Below are 27143 nucleotides of genomic sequence, written 5' to 3'. Positions count from 1 at the left end.
GTACAGATATACTTAGAATACGTGATTTCCACGTGGAGAAAAAAAGCAATTGTGGGAAAATGGTCTGTAAGAGCAGAACTGGTTTGTAGCCACGACTTGAGGCTTTCGAAATGCTGAGAAGCAGCTGAACCACTCAAGCAAGCAGAGACAGGATTTGTTTCTATTGCAGAGTCAAATTAAGTCTGATGAGGCTAAAAGCCAGTTTACAAGCTCCCTTGAGGCATCAAGCCAAGTGCCCTTTCTGCTTCCACTTCCAAATGTCCCCACTGATTCTGCTGACCCCTGTCGGCAATCAGAGCAAGCTGTGGACAGACGGATTCTGAGGGTCTGACTCGGCCCTAAGTTGGGACCAAGAAAATGGAGATCTCAAGATGGGCTAGGCTTCCCATTAGTGTTGTCAAGTAAATTTTGTCTGTCTCTGGATATCATAATTTTGTATCAGAGACAAGACAATTACTACCATTTTATTTTGGGGGAGATAAAAGACCCATCATTGTCTGTGAAATCTTTTTTGACTCCGAGTCCTGATTTCCTTTGCTGCCGTTCTGCGTTTTGTTTGTTTGTTTATTTTTTTTTCACCCCTTCACTCTTTGTCTGTTCATCCAAATCCTTTCCTCTTTCCCTTCCCCTGCCACCTTCTTCAAGCAAAAATCACAACAATATTCTCCATGGAATGTCCACATACTTGGTGTTTCCCAACGCCAAGAGAAAAATACAAGAGCAAAATGAGAATGTAAATAAACCATAAATACAGCATACTCTTTTGATCTTTATTGAGCCTAATTTTGTAAACTTCGTCCAGCCCCAGTTGATAGAAGGAGGAGTTTTGTTTGATTTTGAATTTGGAAATTGTTACTCTTACGCTCTTTCCCTCCCACTTGTATTGCTTCAGGTTGTTTCTGAAATATTAGAACTCAGTTTTTACTACTACATCCTGTCTTAAGACAATGAGGAAGAAAAAGAGAAAATTAGAATGCAAATAATACGTACTCAATTTGGCTTTCACTGAACCTAATTCTGCTGCCTTCACCAAGGCACCAGTCTTGCTAGTCTATTTTCCTTGAGACAAGATTTACTCTCTTATTCCTTTGATATATTTTGTAATAATAATGTTACATTTGTATGGGCCTTTATAATTAAGAAAATATTTCCATATGGATTATTTCATTTGTTCTCACGGGGAGACCAGAAGAAGGAGAATGGATGGCCCCATTTTTGAGGGGGGAAACTGATCATAAGAATCGAGATTAGAATCCAGATCTTCAGAATTCAAGTCTACTCTTTTCACACCACTGTGGCAGAGGGAGCCACAGAAATAGATTTCCTTCTCTTTTTCTCTGGTCTCTTCCTGGTCAATGAACATTAGGATCTTGGTCTTTGCCTTTATCTCCTAGTTAAGGACTTATCATGAGACAATTAGAGAATGAGCTATGGCCCCATATGCTGTTAGGTAAGAAGTTACAATATTTAGCTGATTAGTGACTAGACTAAGTTAATAGAAAAACTTGAAGAATAAGGTGATTATTAAAAGAGTAGTTCAAGTTCAGCCATGAGTAACAAAACAAACCCAAGATAACAGTGGGTTAAACAGGAAAGAAATTTACATTCTCTGCCATGCAAAATTCTGGAAGAATGGGCTGGTACGGTGACTCCGCTTTGCATAGGGCCCAGAGACCTGGTCTCCTTCTAGCTCGCAGTTCCGCCAGCCTATGGCATGGCCCTGTTCCTTATGTGCAAGGCAGCCTCCTCAATCTGGGCAAAAGGGTTGAGGGAATCATAAAGATAAATCCACAAATAAAAAAGATAAAAATTCTCACCTTCATGGGAGAGATGGCAGCGACCTATGTAAATAAGCAAACCTACTATGTTAGATGGTTACAAGTGCTAAGGTTAAAAACAAAGCAGAAAAGGATGCTGGGGATGAGAGTATCATAATTTGAACGGGGTAGTTAAGTGTGGCCACACTGCAAATGTGATATTTGATGGAAAGTTGAAAGTGGTGAGGTAGAAAGAGGGATTCTGGGGGAAGAATGTTTGTGCCAGAGGGGAAAAGCAGGTGGGAAGGTTTGGGATGGGGGTGAGAAGGGGAAAATTGATATGATTTGTTTGAGGCAAAGCAAAGATTCTGGTGTGGCTGAAACAGAGTGAGCAAAGGGAAGACAAACAGGAGATGAGAGAGGCAAGGAGAAACAGATTCCGTGGTGCCTTACAGGCCATCAGGAGGGCTTCAGCATTGACTCTAAGAAGAGAAGCCATTGGAGGTTTGGGGCACAAATTGACATGATATAAGCAACATTTAATGGGAACCTTGGGTGCCATGCTGAGGAATGCCTATAGGGGAAGCAAGAGAAGAAGCAGGGACATCAAATAGGATGCTATTGCTATCATTCTGCAGAGTTGGTGGTGGCTTGGACCAGGGTGATAACAATGAAAGTAGTGAGAAATAGTTGGATTCCAGATATGTTTTGAACTGAGCAAGAGTTAAATTTATATTACCGTGTAAACAAATTACTACAAACTTAGTGCCTAAAAACAACACAAATTTATTATCTCACTGATTTCACTGGTCAGGAGTCCAGACATGGCTTACCTGGGTTCTCTGCTTCAGGTTGTCATCAGACTGCAATCAAGGTGTTGACTGGGATCCATTCTTATCTGGAGGCTTGATTTAGGAAGAATCTTTCCCAAGCTTGTTCAGGTTGTTGGCAGAATTCTTTCCTTGTGACAGTAGACTTCTAGAGGCTTGCTTCTTCAAGTTCAGCAGGAGACCCTCTAGCTCCAGTCTGCTGAGAGAGTCTTATATATCATGTAATGTAATCACGGCATGACATCCATCACCTTTGCCTTATTCTGTTGGTTGGAAGTGTCATAAGTTCTGCTGTCATTCAAGGGGAGGGAGCTTCTGGATACTACGGGGCTGGAATTGGAGGTCTCTCTGAGGTCTGTCCACCACAATGAACAAATAGGATTTTTTGTTGTTGTTTATCTAGATGTAGAGTATGAGACAAACAAGAGAACAACTGAAAAGTTGGAGTTGCCATTAACTGAGATAGTGGAGACTGAGGGAGGAAAGACCAAGAGCTCAATTTTGGCTACACAAAGTACGACTTGCCTATTACATACCCATGTCGAGCTGTCAAATAGACAGTTGCACTTACGATCTAGAGTTAAGCGAGGAGGTTAGAGATATAGATTTGGGACTCATGACATATAAGTGGTATTTAAAGCCAAGGAATGAGAGCACTAGGGAGGGAGTATGGACAAAAAACAGGTCCAAGGACTGGACCATAGGTTCCCCAATATTAAAAAGTTTAGGACTCTAGCAAGAAGCAGTGAAAGAAAAGAAGTGAGATAAGAGGAATGCATTAGATTGTAAAGTCCTAGAAATGTCAAAATTGACTATAGAGGAGCAGTTTTAAACGCAGCTGCCTTTCCAAAGGAACCGCTTTGCTGTCTTGAATCTTGGACAGGGCCAAACCTTTGATCTGGGCTAAAACTGCAATTGTTTTACAAGCAATTGTTTGAGAAGTCAGCAGAACAGATATCCTGATCACAAAGACTGAGGATTGTGAACTTTCGGAAGCTAGAGTTAATAGTCGATCAATGTTTAGCCAAGACTAGCTTCTGCCTTCAACTCCAATTAAAATTCTTTGTAATGCAACCTCCCTTCTTTGCCTTTAAAAGCCCCTGACTTTTACTCCCCAGCGGGACACCCTTGGGTTTCTACCTGAATCTCTGCTCCCCGGATTGCAGTTCTTTGATTCCAAATAAACACTTTGACTCTTAAACTGGTTTCTGTTTTTGAAGGTTGACAGAAACAAAGTTTGATTTTGTTGTGAAAGTTTAACAACCAGATTTGCATTTTTGAACAAATAAGCCAACCTAATTTAGCCTGAGTGTGGGCAACATGGTCAGTGGGAGTGTGTGAACTGTTTTATTCGGGGACTGACACCATAAAAAAAATAAGCTGCTCTGTAAAGCGTACACCCCCTCAGGTGTCGGGAGACACATGTCATGCACTACCTCAGATGTGAAAGGTTTCACACAGTGACAAGAGAATGAGTCTTCCTTTAATGGATTAGCTGTGGATAATAGAGGCATTTCTGTTCACACCCTTCTGACAAACGTTTACTTCAGTATCCATGGACAGAAACTATTAAAATGGATGGGCTTTCCATGGGCATAATAAACCACCATTGGTTCAGCTAATCAGACATTGAGTTTAAGGATATATTTCAACACATTTTATTTTGGATAAAATAGTTTCTGTTCTTATAGAACACAGAGAAATAATGATGAAATTCTAAGTGGTTAAAATAGAAACAAAGACTCCATTTGTGCTAATTCAGTACATTACAATGTAATTAGCATTGTAGATAATGTAAATATGCACGCACATCCACTGTGTCGTTAGCTGTATATATTGAAGCCATGTTTCTCTATTTTTGGTCCCTGTTACACATAAACAAAAACCCTTATGCTCACTTGGAAAAATATATATTTTCCCCAATTTCCACTCAAGCGTTTCTTAGGCATCTCCATTGCCCAGAAAAGTCAGAATTGTGCCTATGTGACAAATTATTAAGCCTATTTCTTATTTGGATAGCATTGATTTGGAATTAATCGTGTTTTCCAACAACATGTAAATAATTCTATCAGCTCTCTTACACAAATTAGATTATAGTCCTCATATATCAAATGAGGAAACAGAAGCAAAGAGTTCAAGAGCTTTCTCTGAACGCAGAGGACCAAACGCTGTGCTTGGGCAGCGAGGCTGGCGTGCTCCTTTTGGACCACACAGCTGACATCCGACTGGGGCATGTTGAGTCCGGAAGCAGGAGTTACTAGCAGGGTAATGAAATGGCTGCATCGCCTTTCAGATGGGCCTGGAGGTCAAGTTAGTTTATTTGTTTTTAATTTAGCTAAATTATAGGCTGCTTGAAAGGTTCCTTTGTCTGTAGGGATCTTTCGAATAGCCACACAAACCTTTTGGTTTCTCTCTCTCCCTTTCCTCTAACCCTTTCTCCCATTTGCAGGATTAAGAAAGCACTGGGGAGGCACATTAATCTTGCCGGCGTTGTCAGGAGGGATCAGCAAGTTTTATTAAAAGCCCCTGGGATTGCCTGAAAGGCCTCCTTGTCCGAGTTTGAAATGAAAGGGACATGTTAAGATCTTGGGGCACATTGTCGGGACCCTTTGCCCTGCCCCTTGGACTATGAGCTGACATCCCCCGAGGAAGCACAGAAGCCCTCCTTTGTTGAAGGGATTTCGTTGGTGGACGAAACCAGTTGGCCAGTGTCAGCATGAGCTCCCTGAGCTGGGGTGGGCTGAACGCCCTGCTGCTGCTGCTGCTGCTGCTCCCAGGCTGGGCCAGCCCCACCTTCGTCAGCACTAACCGTGGGGTCAGGGTGGTGAAGGGCAGCTCCGCCTTCCTGTCTGGAGATGACCTGAAGTTTGCCATTCCCAAAGAGAAAGATGCTTGCAAAGTGGAAGTTGTGATGAATGAGCCAATAACCCAGAGAGTTGGGAAACTCACTCCACAGGTAGGTCATAGTCGAGATATTCTGTTTAGTGGTGTCTGTGAACGTGAGTGTGTGAGTGTGAGAGAGGGACAGAGAGGGGGAGGGAGGGAGAGAGAAAATGAGAAATATAAAAGGTCTCTTTTCAATCTACCAACAGTGAGTATTGTAAGATGTTTAAATTTGAAATGGTGGAGTTCACAGACATACTATTGTACTGTTTTCCTATGCAAGGTAAAACCTGTTTTTTAAAAGTTTTTTTTAAATCGAGGTATAATTGACATACAACATTATTTCAGTTTCAGGTGTACAACATCATGATTTGATATTGGTAAAACCTGTTTTTGAGTGTTCTTGGCTAGTTTTGGATTACCACCATGAAATCAACAGGATTTACTCCTATTTGTGCTAACACCTTTGGAGGAAGGCAGGTTCAAACTAATATAGGTATATGCATTTTTTAATTAATAATGCACCAAATCAACAAGTCTTCCCAATTTATCCTCTTTTATTGAAGAGAATTTTGTAAATTCTACCAGCTGCTTGACGGTAGAGAGCAGCTAATCATCCAGGAAAAGGCACAATGTAAGAGAATTTCACACCTCTCCATTTTAGACGCCTCACCACTCTATGAGAGAGACAGAGAGAGAGAGAGAGAGAAAACAGGGACAGCCTTCCAAGGATTGGAGTGGGAAGTATTGTGTGACATGGTTAGTCTTTATAGGATTATTCCTGTCCCAAATTATCTCACCCATTGCTAGTCAAGTTGCCTTTGGATAAGATATCAGGATTTCAAGATTTTTAGGACATACTTGTGACCATAGAATGGCAAAAGTAAAAAATGAAGACATTTTCTTCTGTTAACATCACTTAAAATGTCCCCTGAGTAAGCAAGAGACATGGAAAAGAGATATGAAGATACTTCACTTTAAATATTTACTGTTCTTCAAAAATGTCTGCATAAAATTTTTTCCTTTCATCAAAACCTTGGAGACCTTGTCATTTAAGAGTATTCTATGCTCAATCCTTTGGTAGGGTGAAGAATTACCTTCTAATTCACTGGATTTTAAAAAGTCTGTATTGCCATATATTGTATTTGCTTGAAGTAGGAGTTTATCTCCATACAAAACAGAAAATGGCTTCTGGTTTTATTGCTTGTTCCTACTGTGACTTAACTCTCCTCCCAATGCAAACAATTTTGAGAATATTCAACACTGGATGCTGCTGCTGTTTCTGGAAAAATGCACCATTCCCATTTACTGAACTGTGAACAGTAATTTTCTTCTTCTCCATTTGGCTAAAGAAACAGATTCCATGAGGTTCTTCAAAAGCGGTACTAGATGTTGTGGAGATGGACTAAAGAGACTTAGATAAATGCTAGTTCAAATGGACATCTCTACCACACTTAAAGTTATAGTCTAATTCTGGAACACATCAGAATTCTATGGAGGGCTGTCACGCTGAGAATATTCCTGATGTGGTAGTAACCAAATATGTCCCTCCATTTTCCCATGAGATTTTCTTTTGTCAGTCACGGGGCTTCAGATGGGCATTGAAAAAATGTTAGTATACAATAATGGCCCCAGGTCCTAAGGCATTGGATTCCCAAGTATTTGGTAATTGTAACACCTCTCCACTTTCTCCCGACATAACTTGCACTCTGAGAGTGTGTTTGATTGGCACCCATCAGTCAAGGAAAAAGGAGAGACCTGGGATAGCTCGTACCTGGAGACCAGATGCGATGAGTAGTGACACGAATAAGCTCAGCTGCAGGAAACAGAGATCCAACTACAGGGACTGGGGTCAAAAGCAAACCCTTGGAATTTTGGGGAACAGCAAGATAGGACCCTAGTCCTAGAGGACTGAGGTTCTTGATAAAGCAGGACCCAGGGCTGTACAGATATATGAGGGTGCCTTATAAAGGCTGGTGAACTGATAATTTGGTATCCCTTCCAATCAATATATTTAAAAAAAAATGATTCAACGTTTACCTAGAAATGAGGCTGAATATTTTATGGAGGGAGAAGAAGAGAAGAAAAATTCCTCCTTGTAGAATGCTGGAGCAACCTGTGGCCCAGCAGTACTTAGCTCTGGCCCCAAGCATGCATACTCCACTGAGAAAAACAAAAGCCTGTTATTCACTTCTTCTTCCTTAGAAAGAAAATTGGGGAGGATGTGCTATTACTCAACCCAGCCTCTCTGGGTAGCCTCCCTCCCTCCCGAATAGCCTGTGACTTCTGAACATATATGGCACCTTTTCTGAGAGTAATGGAATGGTCTCCATTATAGATTTTCAGTGATGTTTAATGGTCCTGACCATTTGACCTGCTCTGAGGCACTGGAGAGCAAAAGGGGATCTAAGTGACTAAAACTAGGTAAAAAACCTTATTTGGTCACAAAGATCAAGGGTTGGAATAGATCTCCAAGTCATCTCCTTCTCAAACTTTCTCTGATTTTAAGGCAAAAACCCAGTTTTTAAATGTTTGAAGCTGTAACAAGGTAGAAGCTATACCCGGTGAACTCAATAGCGACGGTGTGTGAATACCTCAAGAGGATTTCTTAGCACTCTTTCTCTGCTTTTAAGGCAAAAATCCAGAAAGAAAGACAATATGGAACAGAAACAACAACATGCCTGGCTGCGTTAGGAAAGTCTGGACTGCTAGGGAAGGGAATGGGGCTCCAAATATCCCCACTGGGCCCCTAGAGTCCTATTTTTCATTAAAAAAACCCAAGAAAGACCCCTGAGTCCTGAATGTTCACTGCATGTATTTCCCAAGGTAAATCCGACATCTCAAATCAATTTACATCACCTAAAGTAGATATGTGATTTATACCTTCTAAAATTTACTCTGTTTAAAAGGAGTGCATTAAAATGTAGCGTTTCATCACTTTTTTGTCAAATATTAGAACTTTGTACCATGAAGAAATCTATATATCCGGAAAACTTTGTTTCTCAAACTGCCGGGTGACCTTCCTATTTTTTTATTACGATAATTTCAACAAAAACAAAATTCCCAAGTAAAGTCTGCTTTTTTGGTCTGTGCACTTCTTTTGAATCTAGGCTGATTCAGCCCTTTTCAGGGATTTCTTTCTTATGGAGTTTTTGAAATTAAACATAACCAAGTGCATATGCACGTGTACCCACATACGCGTGCGCACCCGCACGCACAAACACACACACACACAAAGCCTAAAGATTATTCTTTAACAGAGCTTACTAGTAAGTTGAAAGGAAGGCTTATGTGATCCCATTTCTAGTGAGACAACAGTATTAACGACACCCTGCTGTGTAAGGAACAGTTTGGTTTGATTTGCACAGAAAATGTTTTGTTTAACATCTGTTCAATTAGTGTTTTCATTTCATTACTGAAGTTTGTCTTAGGACCAACAGGTTCATTTCCTGTTGGATATTTGGGAAGGGATTTCCATTGGCGCACACCAGTACCTTCTGTTTAGATAACCCTCTTGATATAGTCAATTAGATAAGGCTGATGGCAATATGTTTTCCTCATGTTTTAGGACAAGGCTTCCTCACACACAGCACTTCTCACACCTGCCCCAAAGCAAGAATTTCCCGGGTGGAAAAGCACCCCAGTTTAGTGCTGATCTTGCTCTTTTGAATAGGAAACAGCGGTGAGAAAATCTCTCTAGTTTGAACCAGTTCACTGTCATTAAAGTGAGTAATGAGTTAGGAATGTGTGACAATTTAATTATAAATTGTAATTGAAAAGCAGTTGAAGTGGAAAAAAACAAAGCTAGACAGTAATTAGGAAAGGATTTAGCTCTCCTTTGTTTTAGTTAGTAAATTTATGGACAATTACGGTTGTCGCCTTTTATAAAAGGAAAACATATTACGAAACATAAAACAGATGTTTCTTTTAACAAAGCAGATTGTCTCTTTATTACCATGAGTATTTGTCAATGATATGGGGAAGGTCTTCCCTTTATCTCCTTCCTTGTCAATTAGAAAGAGGAACCAATGATGTCTGTGGGAAAGGAAGATCATTTGTATTAGTGCTAAAGTCTTCTTAGAGAGGATTGTGTTGTCTGTAAGCGTTTGAGGCTGCAGAGAATAAACACCATGAACACAACAGGGACGATGAGTGAATACCTCAAGGGTATTTCTTAGAACTCTACCAAGTAAGATTGAGCAGAATGAGGGTCTTGGTGTGGTTGGAAGAGAAAATTCTTCTTTTAAAAACTAGCATTTCCTGGGGTCAGCCTGGTGACGTCGTAGTTAAGTACATGTACTCCACTTTGGAGGCCTGGGGTTCACAGGTTTGGATCCCAGGCACAGACCTACACACCACTCATCAAGCCATGCAGTGGCAGCATCCCACATACAAAACAGAGGAAGATTGGCATAGATGTTAGCTCAGCGACAATCTTCCTCAAGCGAAAGAGGAAGATTGGCAATAGATGTTAGCTCAGAGCCAATCTTCCTCACCAAAACAAAAACAAAAACAAAAACACCTCAGGTTCCCAAAATATAGTAGCTAGCAATTTCCTTAGAAGTTCTGAGAGAGGTGATATGGTTAATTATAATTTTATTTGAATAGTGGAAATTGCCTTTAGATGCCTATTTGTCTCATTAACCATTTCTGCTATTACATAACTAATAAAAACAGTCTTTCACAAGTCTATGAGAAATGACTGTGAGTCACGTTCAGCTCTGATCAACCACAATAATGTCCATAATCAGTGGCTTCATTTTTGAATATAAAAACACTATTCCAAAAAGACAGAAATAAAAGGAGAAGAAAGAATATATACAGAACTAATACAGTGTGTTTCTGTGTGGGGTAAGGCAGGCCTTGTCACGCACACACACAGGTAGACCTCTCTACCTCAATTGCTATGAATCCCTGAAGGGTATGGGTAAATAACATTTTGAAAAGTGAAACTATATTTTAAATGCACTATAGACTGTAAAAAGATAGTTATTTAGAGAGAGAATCACTCCTTAATTTATCTGCTGATCTGCTTGGATTTTCATGATTTAGATTTTCTCAAAACAAGACACAGCTGTATAAGCAGGATTGTGAGTGAGCATGGGGGTGGGTAGAGGTGGTGATGGTTAAAACACACACACACGTACACACACACCACTAACAGATCATAATTTATCCAGGAAGAAATTTACTGCTGGACAAATGAAATCTTGTACCAATTTTCTCACTGATGTTTATCCATTTCTTCGTGTGAACTAGGTCTTTGACTGCCATTTCCTTCCCAATGAAGTAAAGTATGTTCACAATGGCTGCCCACTTCTCCATGAAGACACAGTAAAGCTTAGACTTTACAGGTAAGCAGCACAGGAGCATTGCTCATCTTTGCCAGATAACCCTTCTGTGTACTTCTTAGGGATTTTTCTGTGGGTGATATTATCGTGAGCAGGGTTACTAGATTGCAAACAAGAAAGTAAGAAACTGGAGACCTGAGTGGGTGAGGCAAGAATTGTAGCCAGCTTTCAATTATCTTTATTTGTGTCATCTTCCTGGTGGCTTTTCTATGGCAAATGATTAGCCCTACCCTCTTTCCCTTTAGAGTTCTTTTACAAGTATCTCTGGTGATCCGGCCCCCCACTCGTGATGGGCAATGGAATTACAAACTACAAATTCTTTTTTTTTTTATTGCGGTCATAATAGCTTATAACATAGTGAGATTTCAGTTGTACATTATTATTTGTCATATGCCATATAAGTATGCCCCTTCACCCCTTGTGCCCACCCTCCACCCCCCTTCGTCTGGTAACCACTAATTTATTCTCTTTGTCCGTAAGTTTGTTTATATTCCACATATAAGTAAAATCATATGGTGTTTGTCTTTCTCTGTCTGGCTTATTTCACTTGACAAGATGCCCTCAAACTTCATCCATGTGGTTGCAAATAGGACGATTTTGTCTTTTTTATGACTGAGTAGTATTCCATTGTATATATATACCACATCTTCTTTATCCAATCATCTGTCAGTGGGCACTTGGGTTGCTTCCACATCTTGGCTATTGTGAATAATGCTACAATGAACGTAGGGGTGCATAAGTCTCCTTGTGTTGTTGATTTCCAGTTCTTTGGGTAAATACCCAGTAGTGAGATAGCTGGGTCATATGGTAATTCTATTTTTAATTTTTTGAGAAATCTCCATACTGTTTTCCATGATGGCTGTATCAGTTAACATTCCCACCAGCAGTGGATGAGGGTTCCCTTTTCTCCACAACCTCTCCAACATTTGTTGTTATTTGTCTTGGTGATTGTAGCTATTCTAATGGATGTAAGATGGTATCTAAGTGTAGTTTTTATTTGCATTTCCCTGATGATTAGTGACTTTGAGCATTTTTTCATGTGCCTATTGGCCATCTGTGTCTCTTCTTTGGAAAAATGTCTGTTCATGACTTCTGCCCACTTTTTGATTGAGTTGTTTGTTTTTTGTAACAAACTACAAATTCTTAATGAGAATTAGGAGGAAAATATATTCCAAAATTCAATGAAATTCTTCTTTTTGATTATCTGCTGCTTAGTTATAAGAAGTGCAGTATCTTCGATTTTTAAACATATTAAATAATAAAAATGTTTTAAAAATCAATTATAAAGTTAAACAGAGTGGCCATATGACCTAGCAGTTCCACACCTAGGCGTATATACAAGAGAAATAAAAACTTATGTTTACACATAAACTTGTACACAAATGTTTATTGCAGCATTATTCATAATAGCCAAAAAGTGGAACCAATCAAACTGATGAATGTATAAACAAAAGGTGGTATATTCATTGAGTGGAATATTTTTTGGCCGTAAAAAGGAATGAAGTAATGATACATGCTACAACATGGATGAACATAGAAACCATTATGCTAAGTGAAAGAAGCCAGACACAAAAGGTCATGTATTGTATATGAGATGTACAGAAAAGGCAAATCCACAAAAACAGAAAGTATGTAGTGGTTGCTGGGGGCTGAGGGAGGGTTGAATGTGGAGTGACTGTTCGTGGTTAAGGATTTCTTTTTTGGGGTGATGAAAATGTTCTGGAATTAGAGAGTCATGATGGTTTCACAACCCTGTGAATATATTAAAAACCACTGAGTTGTATACCTTAAAAAGGTGAACTTTATGGTATGTGAATTATATCTCAATAAAAATTTAATTTAAAAATTAAGCTCACGCTTTTGGTGTTGCTCACTGAGAAGAGGTGGAGTAGATCTGTAGATAATTTTTTACTTGGTTTTTATTGGTTTTATGAATATTTGGCTAAAATACTTCAGTGTAAATTTCCCATAAGCACTAGACTAATACAAAAGAGTTTTGTAGAGGACATTGGAAGCGTGAATCATTCTATAAACACTTATGATCACCTACTATAGGTCAGGCCCTGTGCTGGGCACAGGAAACATGAGGATGAGGATCCACAGACTCTTGGTGCTCATACTCTGGTGCAAAATACGGGTAGCTAATTGTGATGCTGAATGACAAGTGCCAAAAGAGAGGCATGAACAAAAGGCTGGGCTCACAAAATGTGATCACACCCAAGGATTCCTTAGGAAGCTATACAATCAGCATACAGAGCTATTTGATCTTTCTAAGATGTTAGAGCTAAAAAACAACTTCAGAGAGCTAGCCTGGTGATAAGTTAGGACGAAACTGAAGAATTCTGGCTGCTCCCATTTCTTCCTTGAGTTTCTAAGAGCCGGAGAGGGTGGAGGAGCACTCAGAAAGGGCAGAGTTAGGGGAGCTGTCATACTTCTTGGTCTTGAGAACGTTTAAAATAGAATATAGCCATGCATCACATAACAACATTTTGGTCAATGACAAACTGTGTATACAACGGTGGTTCCGTAAGATTAGTACCATATGGCCTAGGAGTGTAGTAGACCATACCATCTAGGTTTGTGTAAGTGCACTCTATGGTCTTCAAACAACAATGAAATCGCCTAATGATGCATTTCTCACAACATGTCCCTGTTCTTAAGTGACGCATGACTGTAATCAGAGAAGTTGGAGGCAGAAGATCGGGGAGCATGTTTATTCCCCTCTTACCTCCTCTCCAGCCCCTTTGGCAAGCTACTTGACCTCTCTATGCCTCAGTTTCCTTATCTGTAAAGTGGGATTAACAATGTCTACCATGGGTTCCTAGGAAGATTGGATGAAATACTCTTTGTAAAGAGTTTAGCACATGCCTGGATCATAAGAAAAGCTCGTCAATTAGGAGCTGCATTATTGATGCACATCCATCACTCATTAATTTTCTCCTTCAAAAAAGACTGACAACCCATCTTTATTACTCTCTGCAAACATCCTGAGGATGTGGTCACTAAGGTAAGGGAGGGGATGGAAGTAACAATCACTGAACACCCTTTATGTGCCCCGCAATGAGCTGGACACCCAAACTGGACTATAAATGACGTCTTATGTAGTAGCATTTCTGAAAAGCAAAAAAGGCCTTGATGCTTCCGAGACTCCTCACCCCGTTCACTCCTGAATTAAAAGTCAATCCAAGAATTATACAAGCTTGATTCTCTTAAATTACACATATGCTAGAATTGACACTCTGAGCTCACAGCAGTCATTAAATATCAGTAGCGATGATGGATTTGAGAGATGGTGTTGAAAGAAAGATCATTGGAGAGGGAAGTGGCAGAAAAAGGAGTTGACACCAAGATAAAGAGAAGAAGGGAGAAAAACAGAGAGGTTGAGTGTAGAATATGAAACAAAATCCAAATTCTACCCAATATACAAAATTTTGTGAAGGCCAATCCTTAAGCTTTAAGCCATGCAAGTACACAGGTATCAGAAGGACCTGAGCACCAATAAATACTACTTTTGCTCTGTTCTCTCCACAGATTTACTGATACAGACACCTTCATGGAAACCTTTATCCTGAGGGTCTATCTCCTGGAACCAGACTGTAACATCATCCGTATGAGTAACAATGTGCTGGAGGTGTCTGAATTCTATGGCCTGTCCAGAGCCATTGACAAGAACCTGCTCAGATTTGATTATGATAGGACAGCCAGCCTGGAATGTACAGTCAGGCTGGACCCTTTGGGAACTCTGCTGCCGGCCCATGGCCAGATGGTTCTGGTGGAGCCCCAGCCAGGAGAACCTCGTGGAGATCAGCCACAGAGTTTTTTCCCTGAGTCTCGTATGATACGTTTTAATACTTATCTGAATGTTACTAAACTGACAAAAATAGCTGTAAATGGTCATCTTCCACGATGACAAAGAGTTTTACTTAATATAATTTGTAGCTTGTTGAAAAATGTAGGTTAGTGGTTAAGAGTATGGACTTTGTAATCAGAAAGACATGGGTTTGAAAACTACCTATTTCCTGTGAGACTTTAGGCAAGTTCCTGAACCCAAGTAAAGGTTTCCTAACCTTTTACTTAGCCTTTGTGCAAAGGGCAAGGAGAGTGGTCACTCCATAGGGATGTGTAAATGGGAGTAAATGACATGCACATGCATGGAGTGCTTCACACAGTGTCTGGCTCATAGCAAGTGCTCAGTCATTGTCAGCTGTTATTATTAATAGTAGCAATGGCAGTGGTAGTAAAAGTAGTTGGTGGATTTATTAAGTATTATTGGATTATAAACAGGTTTGAGGTAGAACTGATGAGAAGTAGCCATGGTTTAAATCAGGAAGTGTTGATGGATAACATTCCTTCTGTTATTCGTTTAATCAGTGTATTTTGGGCACCTCCTGTATGCATAATAGTGTTCTAGGCACTATGGGAAGACCGAGATATATAGGGGATATAATATGTTGAATTTGGACAGCAATTTATAGCTAAAGACATGCTTTCACATAAGTCACCTTATTTAGTCTTCCCAACCATCTGGTGAAGAAGTAGAATACCCACTTTTGTCCATGAGGGAAATGTACAAAAGACTACTCAAAAAATAGGTGGACTATGAGTATCATATACCCTACAAAAGTGAAAAATGCGGTTGGGCAGAGCCGTGAAGACTATTGGAGAGATGATTATGGTTTTCAATGAGAGAAAGCAAGTTGGTTGAGGTGGTCAAAGAATGTTTAAGGGAAGGTTTAGTAAAAAGACTAAATGGACCTGGAAAGATGCGCAGAATTCAAGTGTGTGACAAGCACAATGGGAAGAGAATTTCAATAAATAGAATAGTCTAGTAAGCATTGCATGATGGAAACATGGAAGCAGATGCTGTAAAGGAAGACTGGAGCTAGACTACAGAAGGCCTACAGTGAGCCATGAGCCTATTTGTCAGAGATGTTCAAGCACCAGAAAATACATTTTATTGTTTTTTCTCTCAGTAACTTTTGGTGGGCAAGGGCCCGATGAGACAACTGGTCAACTGTTCTTTTCAGTAAAGGAAATGACAGGCTTTCAGAATAATGACAACCCACTCACATGATTGGAGGGTACACATGAGTATTCTTGGGGCAGCAAGAGGTTTGAATAAGTATCCAAGGGAGGGAGGATTGGTTTTTGAATTTTACAATCATTAATGTTGAAGTAACTGTCTCAATTCAATGCTGTACATTCTAGAATTGGGAACAGAACTGAGGTGTCCAGGTGGAAGCTGTACCCTGGGACTGAAGAAAATAGGAAGTCTCAAAGTGAGCTGTGAGGAGTTCCTGTTGATGGGGCTTCGATATCAACATATGGATCCCCCTTCTCCCAACATTGATTATATTGCCATCCAACTGGACCTCACAGATAGCAGGAGTAAGATCGTATACAAGGTAGGGTTTGGGATTATGTGTCTGTGTCCCAAGCTGATCCACAGCAAGAGAACCTGTTCCATGGGGGTGCTCATGTTGGCTCCCACACCAGGAGAGTTTCTGTGCAATTGTGGGTGGAACAGCCCAGTGACTCATTAGACTGTAGGCTTGTTTGTTCTGCCAGTAAATGCTTAAAACAGTAGCTTGTATATATAATATCAGTATATAATTTCCCTTCTCTGGCTCTCTTCTAGCTCTACCATCACCAAGGCAACTTAGGAAGGACTGGGGCCAGTTACTTGCTAACCTTCTTCCCCCTTTCCCTTCAATATTCTTGATCTTGTCTTTTGATCTTCTGTGACACCTTCTTTTTGATGCTTCATTTCCCCCTCTTTATTACAACCTTCTATCACCTGTTAGAGGACTCAGAGGGTCCACACACCCACTCTGCAAGGCAACTTTTATGATTATAGCAGATTAAATCATTTCTCTCTTCCAGACTTTGAAATGGAGGACTGGGTCCTCAAAGAGACAGGCCTCCAAAGACCTGCTCCATCTTCCGGTCTCTTTTATTTATTTATTTTTTATTCATTTATTTTTTTTAAGATTTTTAATTTTTTTTAATCTTTTCCTTTTTCTCCCCAAAGCCCCCCAGTACATAGTTGTATATTTTTCGTTGTGGGTCCTTCTAGTTGTGGCATGTGGGACGCCGCCTCAGCGTGGCTTGATGAGCAGTGCCATGTCCGCGTCCAGGATTCAAACCAACGAAAGACTGGGCCGCCTGCAGCGGAGCACTCAAACTTAACCACTCGGCCATGGGGCCAGCCCTCCAGTCTCTTTTTAGATTCTCCTGCCCTTTCTGCCTCTTGATCTCTTCACACTGAAATGATGGCAGAAAGTGGAATCAATTTATATGAAATCTTTAACATGTCACTCGACTGATTCCTTTACTCTATAATTTATTTGGGTAGCTGGGGTAAATATGTACCTGCTGAAACAGCTCATATTTTGTGCTGATAAAAGATGATCCAAGATCACATTTGTGGAAGACATCCATCATTCACAATCTGACTTCTCACTAGGAGTTTTCCTACGAGCCCCAAATATTGAACAATATTACCCCCAAGGAATTGATAAGACAAGGAACGATAAGGAAATGATAAAGCAGGATCGTAGAATTTTAGAATTGAGATTTAAAAAAACTTTGAAGTACTCTGATTAAATTGATCAGGTAAGTCACTTGGGGAGCTTTTAAAGGAGAGATTGGTGTCTACCATTAATAGTTTAGATCAGGAACGGTGGGTCCAGATTGCCTGGTTTCCAGTGTCTATTTGCTGGCTATGTGTCTTTGGACTTTGTGTCTCATTCGTTTAATCTTAAAATGGGGATAATGGAACCTTCTTAGAGTAAGTGAGAGAGTTAAATGAGATAATACTTACAAAGTACTTCGTACAAAGTTTGGTGCATAGTAAGCACTGTGCATGTTGTACCACCCAGTAAAAAAAAAAGCTACCCAGTAAAAAACTGATACTCAGCCTGATTTGTAAGTAACGGCTTTAGCCAAAGCCCCTTATATTGGCGGCCAGAGAAATTGCATACCTTGTCCATACATACTAAATGGCTGTTATGCTGGAGACAAGACTAACCTCTAGGTCTCCTAACTACTAGTAGATAACTTCTGTTTCTTTTGACACAAAATACCTTTCACTTTTAATGATTTCTTGTCTCCATAAAAATGTATTAGACTCATTTTTCTTCCTGACTGATTTGTCTTCTTTTTCCTCTCTATATTGTTAGGTTTTATTTGTTTATATCCTTAGATCAGTTTAATTGGGAGTTTATCCCTTTAAATGACTTTTTTGTTTTATTAATTAACCTATTCTGTAGTCAACTTGGCACGTTATAAAACAGATCCTTTTATGAATATAGAAGTAATATGCTCATGACAGAGAATATTTTAAAGAAACACAGAAAGCAAAATAAGAAGAAAACAAAACTAGCTGTATTTCTACCATTTTTACACACACACACTGTGGGAGACACACACCCCAGAGTTGGTTTTGTCTTCTGGAGTTAATTTTATGCTATATTCGAAGCTTTGACTCTTGTTCTTTTGTTATTTTTATGCTTTTGCACGGCGTCCTCATCAAGTGGCTAAATGACTGCTCACCCCTAATTTCTTCTAGATGGTAAAAGCTTTTCTTTTTTACAGTTGCCTTTTTAATCCACCTGAAATAAATTTTATTGTATTGTGAAACACAGAAGCAGTTATTTCCAAGTGGCCAAAATTTTCGACACTATTTGTTGCGTAATTTACCTATTCCCCATTGATTTTCAATGATTCTTCCATCATATAGAAAGATGCTATGTATACTGTTTCAAGGCCAGCTCCTTTGTTCCTTAGATTCGCCTGCTTGTGCCTGTGCCAGTACCATAGCGCTCTAAATATAGAAGGTCTATAATACACTTTAATAGTTTACAGGCAAGTTCTTTCTCATCACTCCTCTTCAAAATTTTCTTATCCGTTCTCACCTATTCTTAGTTCCAGATAAATAATTAAATCATTTATGTTAGTTAAAAAAAAAAGCCCCTAAGTATTTTTATCAGGATTGGATTAAAACTATAAATTATTTCAGGAATCATTGAATATTAGAACATTTACCATACTGAGTCTTCTCGTCCAGAAACGAGGCATCTCATTTCCCCTAGGCAAGCGGTCTTTGACGTGTTTTCTTCACGTACGTTGATCACACCTGTTAAGTCCACTCTGTCTAGGCAGTTCGTTTTTCTGAAATTATTGTGAATAGGCTCTTTCCCTCCATTGTATCTTCTCATTGGTTACTGACGATAAATAGGAAAGCTATTTTTTGGTATAATTTTCTTTTATCTAGCTTTTTTCTTGAATTCAATTATTCTAAAAATTTTTCCATTCTTTGGGCTTTTAAAGACCCTAATTATATATTTCACTAATGATGATAATTTTGTTCTTCCTTTTTCAGTAATTATTCCTTTTATTTTTGCTCTATTCCCCACTGCTTTGGCCAGAATAATATGAAATATAATGATGCTTATAAGAATCCTCGTCTTGTATATTTTATCAATATCAGCTGTCCACACACTGTCCTTTTTAATGCTTCTCGCCTTGAATTCATCTTTGAAATTACAGTCACTTCTGCTTTTTCCCTTAGGTGAAAACTTTGGATCGTCATATTACTTTTAATCTTTGTATGTGATTTGATTTTAAACGCCTGTCCTATAAGGCACATATAACTGGATATTTAATTTCAGAATATTCGTGTTGAACAAGGGAGTATAAGCTATATTTTTGTAATAACAGATATGTGTGGTTTTTTCTGTCATCTTGTTTTATGTTTGCTTGCTAATTAAAAAAATTTGTCTTGCAATATAGGTTATGTATTCTTTGCCTTTTTCTCTACTTATTTGAAGGTTCTTTATCTCCTTGTGTTTTACTAGAGTTTAGTTACAAATTTAACAAAATTATTTATGTTTTTAATTTCTGAGTCAAAAATGAAATGGGGTCCCTTGGCTCCTCCCTATATATGATGAAGGTTGATCCTGTTTATCGTTTCTCCTGGCAATTGCCCACCTCCCAGGCTTTGTTGACGCAATCTGCAATTTCAGTTCCAGTGTAGGATTGTTATACCTTATTATTTCTTATATTATCTAGCTTTTATTTCAAGTAAGCTGTTTTGACATTTGTATCCATTTTGTTAACATGTTTAAAATAACATATTTATTTAGGTTTAACTCCAGGCTTAGTGGGCCTCATTGTTCAACATCTTGAGTTTTCAAATTATGAATCTTCAAATAATTTTGTCTCCTGTCATGTGAAGAAGAGATACATACTCTAAACCCTGGGATGTCTCAGCATATCGTTCATTTGTCTTCATAAACCATGCCATGGTGGGGGTGGGGGATGATTGCCTTCTCGCCTGTTTCTCTTGCACTTCTCTCTTCTTCTGAGCTTTGCTGGCTTCCAGTCTTGGGGGTGAGTGGTTTGGGGGAGTCTTGGAGAGAGAGGTCTTATTTGATCAGGCGCTGATACAATATGACTTCATGTTCTCTGAGTCTGGCAGATGTTTCAAGCTGCTTCTTTGTCTCTGGGGTAATTTCATGGTTCCTCTGGAGATCCTGCATTGCGGAGGCCTCTTACTCATAGCTCTGCCATCTTGGGAGGTTGCATTTCTAGCTGGAGTGGTCACTTGTAATTCCTCCCACAGCTCCTAGAATATGATTTCCACCTCCACCTTCTTGCTACTGGGATTCTTTGGCTTCTCACAAATGTACCCTAAAGGTCAGGGTCCAGCATGACCCCAGACCAACCCTCTGTCCTACTTAGCCCATATCTGGGAGCACTCATATATTCCTTCCTGCCACAGATGAAGACAATAGGCTGATCCCAGCACAACTATCATTATTCTTCTGCCTCTGGCCGCTTAGCTTCCTTGGGTATGAGCCCAGCATCATCCTTTTGTGTGCTCCACCTGTAAAACACACATTTTAAGGCTGGTCTCTGGGAAACTTCTCTCCTGATACCTGAGACAAGGGATGTAGCATTGCCCTGCCATTCCTTTTCATAGGAGTGTGTGGTGTTGGGGGTCAAGAAGGTGACTCAGCACAGACCAGCACTCTTCTCTCCAGATAAATCTCTTACCTCTCTCAAGCCTCTTATATTCTTACAGTGGGCAAGAGTATTCTAGACGCTAGAACTGGTTCCAGACCATTTACTTTGTAAATTCTGCCTGTAGTATTTGTGTCACATTCACTTTGAAATCTGATATGTCTTTTATTGGAAATTCAGTTGAGACTGAGCCAGGAAGAATTCTATTTTTAGCATGCTGTTATGTACAGATTATAACTCCTAGTCCAATATCCAGTGTTCAGCAGTATTGAACTAATGTAAACTTTGATGATTAAGCTGGTTCTCTCGACAATGGAATATGTTAAATGCTACGATAACCAGCATCTCCTGCAATGAGGGTCTTCCTGCCCGTAGCACTTGTTGAGACCTCAGGCCCCCTGAGGCAATTTCACGGTTTCTCTTGGAGCTCCTCATCACTGGAGCCTCTTCTTTGTAGCCCTTTCATTTGAGGACGGTGCATTTCTAGCCTGAGTGGTCACTTGCAATTTCAATTACCTACTCCTCACTCAGAGACCCAGGATCTTAACTAGACAGTTCAGCAGCCATCCTTCTGTTGCATGAGTTCCAAGTTATAAAGCCATTCTCATTCATCCTGCCCTTGTCCCCTTTAAAACCACAGGACAGGAAGTGGACAGGGGAGCCACAGGAGGTTAGTGGTGTGTGCCAGACCCTGCCAAGTGCTTTACTGTGGCTGTCTCATTTAATCCTCATTTAATACATGGGGATCTAGTATTTCCATTTTATAGAAGAAGGAAAATAAGATTTAGGAGTTAAATAACTTGTCTAAAGTCACACAAATCATACGTGCTGGAGATAGAATCAAAAGCCCAGTTCCTTCTGAAGGCGAAATAGATGCCCCTTCTCAACCCTGAGTCACCAGGGAGCTTTAAAGATACCAGAGTTCTAGCCCCATCCTCAGAACAATTAAATTAGAACCTCTGGAGATGGAGCTTGGGCATCAGCATGTGTTAAAAACTCTCCAGATGATTCAAATGTGCAGCCAGGTTTCAGATCACTGCTGGCTACAGCCTTTAGGCTGTGACTTTGTGTTAAGTATCATACTATTAACCCTGTGTGTTATAGCTTCATTCCTCTTGTTTTCTCCTTCAAAGTCAGAGAGTGCGTGGTTGCCCGTCTACATTAGAGCTGGCATTCCTAATCAGATTCCAAGGGCTGCATTCATGGCCATGTTTATTCTGGAAGTGGATCAGTTCATCCTGACCTCTTTGACTACATCGGTTCTGGACTGTGAAGAGGATGAGACCCCTAAGCCTTTGCTGGTGTTCAATATTACAAAAGCCCCACCCCAGGGCTATGTGACTCACCTGTGGGATCACACCAGACCGGTCTCTTCATTTACCTGGAAAGATCTAAGCGACCTGCAGATTGCCTATCAGCCACCAAACAGCAGCCATTCTGAGAGGAGACATTATGAGGTAAGAAGAAAGAGAGACAAAGCTCGTAGCCTATTGGGTATTCACAGAGGTATTTAAGAGGCTACTCCCCTTAGCCTTCAGGCTAGTTGGTACATTCATGGCCTCCAAAGAGAATCAGTCACTGTAAATCAGGATGCAAACTCGAATGCCCAAAGGAGCCAGGCAGGTGATGGAAATGGGCAAACCCACCTGGAGACTGTGAGGAACTGAAGAAAAGAGCTAGCACCTTAGACAGCAGCTATAACTCCGCTCCAGCTGATTGCTGCCATGTGGAATACAGACACGCCCAATGTAGCTATGGCTCTCATTTGTCAAGAGGATTGAGAAATCTATAATTTTTTTGAAAAAATATTTCAAGTTTTAAATATAGAAAACATATTAAAATTTTTAGAGGCTGGCCTGGTGGTATAGTGGTTAAGGTCAGTGTGCTCCACTTCGGCAGCCTAGGTTTGTGGGTTCAGATCCAGGGTGCGGACCCAGACCACTCGTCAAACCATGCTGTGGTGGTGACCCACATACAAAATAGAGGAAGATGGGCACGAACGTCACAATTCTTTCCTTAATAAATTCTTTTATTCTTTTTTGTTTGGGAGACTATTTTACTGGGGATCCTTAATTTTAGTTAATATCATTGATTCAGGACAGGAGAGTCCATAATCTCATTGGGTGACTAATTTCGCTATCAAATACTTTCCATCAGGAAAGTCCTTTTTCTATCTAATTGAAACCCCTTCCTGCCTTTCTCCCTGTTTTGTATTCAATAGGAGTGGACAATAGCTGGTTACAGACTTGCACATAATAACCCATCACAAACTTACAGACCTACCAGTAAATTGATTCAAACAGAATGGAAAATTTAAATGAGCAGATTGATACAGACTTGAGTTCAGGTTTAGTAAGGAAAATGAGTGTCCCTGGGGTTACCAAATTGTCCTACATCTAATTTAGGGCATTTTAGCATTTAGCCTCAAGGGCAGACAAAGACTTCAGATGATAAAAAAAAATGCTTTACCCTTTGCTTTTCTTTTCCTCACATCCTAATAGTAAGTGGCAGCTGTTTTTTTCTTCCCTGCCCTCACCTCTCATTCCTTCCATATTATGAAGTAATTTCTCGTTACGTGTCTGGTTTTACCTCAAGCTCAAAAAAAAAGGACCACAGATTTGCTGCTTCTTTTGTGTATTTTCTGGCATTGTATAGTGTGATCTTAATGTATATCCTGTCCAAATATGTGATTTTTCTTTGGTTAGAAGGTAACTCTCAATTTTCTCAGTGGAGGTTATGTGCTTTTCAGATCATGTAGGCCAGCAGCCCCAGGCCTCTACAAAACTTTGTCCGTTCAACAGCCTGGGGTGGGACTACTGAGAGCAGAGCAATGGCCAGTGCTCCTAAAGCTGGCTGACCCTTCCCTGGGCGGTAACGCCAAGGCAGTCCGTTCTTTCAGGCATGAAAATTCAAACTCATTTTATTAGGTATGACATTTATTTGAGAAGAAAGTTCCTTGGTGAGAACATAACATATAATTTCCTATGGCTAAACCTAATATTAACATTATACCCCCAAAAAGACTTCCCCCACCTCAGTAGAGTTTCATTTTTGGTCTGTTACTTTGGCCCCCTTGAATCTGTTTCTTTTGTTGTGTACTATGCTGATATGTTGCTGTGTGATCATTTCTCTTACCCTCTCAAATGGACCACACATTCTTCAAAAGTAGGCAGTGTGCCTTCCATTTCTGTATCACACCTCGTCCTTCTCTGTCAACACCTGGTGCAATGCATACATAGCACATAATAAGGTTCAAAACTTATCATACAGCCCCAATTATTAGTTATGAATTTCACGGGAGCAAACCAAATATGGGCATTTAACTATATGTCTAGTGGGATAGATGCTTCTAGAGCAGGGTCTCTTAATAGCAGCACCATTGGCATTTTGGACAGGATAATCCTTTGTTGTGGGGGCTGTCCTGTGCATGGTTGGATGTTGGTAGCATCCCTGGCCTCTATCCACTAGATGCCAGTAGCACCCCTCTGCACACATGTGAGACCAAAATGTCTCCAGACATTCCCAAAGGTCCTCTGGGGGGACAAAATCACTCCCAGTTGAGAACTACTATTCTAGACCCTATCCTTTGAGAGAGGCTCAAGTGGTCTGATGGTGGACTGACATAGGCTCCTGAGCAAATGCTTCTCCAGCCTATTTGCTTATTTCAGGATAAGAAATTCTTTTATGGAGAATAAAATTTAAAAATACTAATAAACTAAGGAACAAGATGTAGAGCCTGAAAAAGTGACATCAGGTTGTCAAAAATTAGATCAGGCAGCAACAGAAACCTGAATCCATTTCGCCTTCATCTGTGGTGCGTATCCCAGAAACAGTGGTATTTTAGACTATAAATTGTCAACGTGTGGTTCATATGCAACTGTTTGTTTGCAGGTGGAGTTGGAGGTGTATGACTTCTTCTTTGAAAGGAGTGCACCTATTGCAGTCCACATCTCCATCAGAACAGCAGACACAAACGCCCCGCGAGTGTCCTGGAACACAGGTGAAACTCAGTATGGGACATCAAGCAAAGCAGCCCTGAGGGCAAGACAAGAGAGTATATGGGTCAGGAAAGAAAGGTTGTCTCATTCCCATTTCACACATGAGGCAACTGATACCCAGGCATGTTAAGGGGATCAGATAGTTGGTTTTTTGTTTTGTTTTGTTTTTCCTGCTGACAGGGTGAGAAATTTAAATCCAGGATTCCTGTGTCCTGAAGCCAAGTTCTTTCCTCTGCGGGAGTTAAGCCCAAAGGATGCCTTTCAACTAGTGAGGAAAAAGGGGACTTTTTGTGATATTGAGCTGTACTTGGACTGAGAGAAAAGGTCTCCAACTCAAATTATCAGAGGGGTCGGTTGAAGAAAGGTGGAGAGTGTAATCCATTGTCTTATTTTTAAATCAGGTTGCATGGAAACCACAGTACATAAACAAGAGCTTAAACTGCTTTATTTGTTTTAAAAGAAGGCTTTACTCTGCCTCTCATTTCTGAGTGGACTTATAATGCAATGTAAATATTCAGATCAGATGTAAATGTGGAAAGTAAATGAAGATTCTTTTCTTTTCCCACTAATCCCATCAATAGCGTTCAAAACATACTTATAAGCAGTGGTGGTAAGTTCTGTTAAGGGGAAAATATCTGTGTCAGATTTAAAACCTCAAGTGGCAGCTTAAATGAGTTGCCTCATGTGTGTGTGTGTGTGTTTGCACGTGGGTACATTCATGCACATGTATGTGTTTGTGTGTATGTGAGTTTCAGTAGCGGTGGAGAACATTGGTTAAGCAGCCCTGATTTATTATTCTGGAGCTATGTCCCCCTCGACCACTGTTTGAAGGATAATGAGAGAAAAGAAGGAACTGGTAACATAAGTTTGGTAATAATCACTTATTAGGTAGGTTATTGCTTAAGCATAGAGACTTAGTAGTCTGTGTGTATAGATGCAATCTGTGAAACCCAGGCTTGTGAAGAGGGTTCCAAATCTGGTTTTGGCTACTTTGGACATCAGAATCCTTTTTTTTTCTTCTCCCCAAAGCCACCCAGTACATAGTTGTATATTCTGATTATAGATCCTTCTAGTTCTGCTATGTGGGATGTTGCCTCAGCATGACCTGATGAATAGTGTTAGGTCCAAGCTCAGGATCCAAACTGGCAAAACCCCGGGCAGCTGAAGTGGAGTATGTGAATTTAACCACTTGGCCGTGGGGCAGGCCCCCAGAATCCTTTTAAAGTGAATTTTTCCTTATTATGAACTTAATATAAGTTCATGGTTGAAAACTTGCAAAGCACAATAAATAAAATAAATAGTAATGAATAAATGAATGAAATAGTAATGAATGAATAAAATCATTCATTACTCCACCATGAAGACATAACCACTGTTAAAAATTTGCTATATAAATTTCTAGTCTTCTTGCTTGCTCTTCTGTATCCCATGATGCCTTGTCCTGTGCTGTGCTGTGCACTCTTGGCTTCAAAACCCTTACTACCAGTCACAGAGATTCTCTTTTTTTGGCTGGGAATGAGTCGCCCTGGGCTAACATCTGTTGCTAGTCTTCCTCTTTTTTTTTTCTCCCCAAAGATGTAATATATGGTTGTATATACTAGTTGTAAGTCCTTCTAGTTCTTCTGTGTGAGCCACCACCACAGCATGGCTACTGATTGACAGGTGGTGTGGTTCTGCGACTGGGAAACGAACCTGGGCCACCTAAGTGGGAGTGCCAAACTTTAACCTCTAGACCATCAGGGCTGGCTCATACAGAGATTCTTTATATGTGCTTGTTCCTCCTCCCACCCTCCCTGCTCCCTGCTTCCTTTCCTTTCTTCCTTCCTTTTTTTTTTTTAATATACTGCATACCTTGGTCCAGGCACCCTAACAAATAGCCTCTGAGGTAGATCATAAGCATAACCCTAAACTGAAAGCAAGAGTAAGAGGAAGAGGGAAGTGAGAGAGGCAGAGAGGGAAGCAAATAAAAAGGTGGTGTGACTGAGCTGGTATGACCACCAGCTTTATTTTACAAGAAAGTAAAGCTAAGTGCTTAATAGTGCTGCTGTCTCTGGGAGGAGAAGGAAACACTGTGTGTAGGAAGAGTCAAAGGTGAAGTGGGGAAAGAGTGAATGATCTATCTGTTTGCTCATTCCCATCTCCTGTCTCACCTTGGGCAGTTTGCCTCACTGGATATTAATTCCCCACACATCCAGGTTGTGTTACCTGGCCCCTCTTAGCAGCCACATCACAGGCTCCCTGGGTCCCACGGTGTAGGACCTGGCCACAGTCACAAAATCACACAGTCATGCCAAAACA

The 27143-nt window shown here is 40.2% G+C and overlaps 1 protein-coding gene across 16 annotated transcripts in view; it reads left to right on the top strand.

Annotated features, from left to right (window-relative positions):
- Positions 1 to 27143, top strand: part of FREM1 (FRAS1 related extracellular matrix 1) — a 144818-nt gene that overhangs the window by 18790 nt on the left and 98885 nt on the right. For 15 of the 16 annotated variants that reach the window (XR_011497321.1, XR_011497322.1, XR_011497323.1 and 12 more), the window contains exons 2-7: positions 5037 to 5543; positions 10730 to 10824; positions 14353 to 14654; positions 16030 to 16226; positions 21981 to 22304; positions 24739 to 24847. Coding sequence is in view for 11 of the 16 variants with exons in the window: in XM_070495616.1 (XP_070351717.1) it covers positions 5304 to 5543; positions 10730 to 10824; positions 14353 to 14654; positions 16030 to 16226; positions 21981 to 22304; positions 24739 to 24847 (1267 nt within the window). In the remaining 5 variants the exon portion in view is untranslated. Of the gene's footprint in view, positions 1 to 5036; positions 5544 to 10729; positions 10825 to 14352; positions 14655 to 16029; positions 16227 to 21980; positions 22305 to 24738; positions 24848 to 27143 lie in introns of those variants that run through there. The other variant, XM_070495620.1, reaches the window with a different exon arrangement.

The sequence above is a fragment of the Equus asinus genome, chromosome 23, assembly GCF_041296235.1.
Source record: "Equus asinus isolate D_3611 breed Donkey chromosome 23, EquAss-T2T_v2, whole genome shotgun sequence".
Classification (NCBI taxonomy): Eukaryota; Metazoa; Chordata; class Mammalia; order Perissodactyla; family Equidae; genus Equus; species Equus asinus.
The sequence above is the reverse complement of the archived record's forward strand: the minus strand, read 5'-3'. Positions and strand labels throughout refer to the sequence as shown.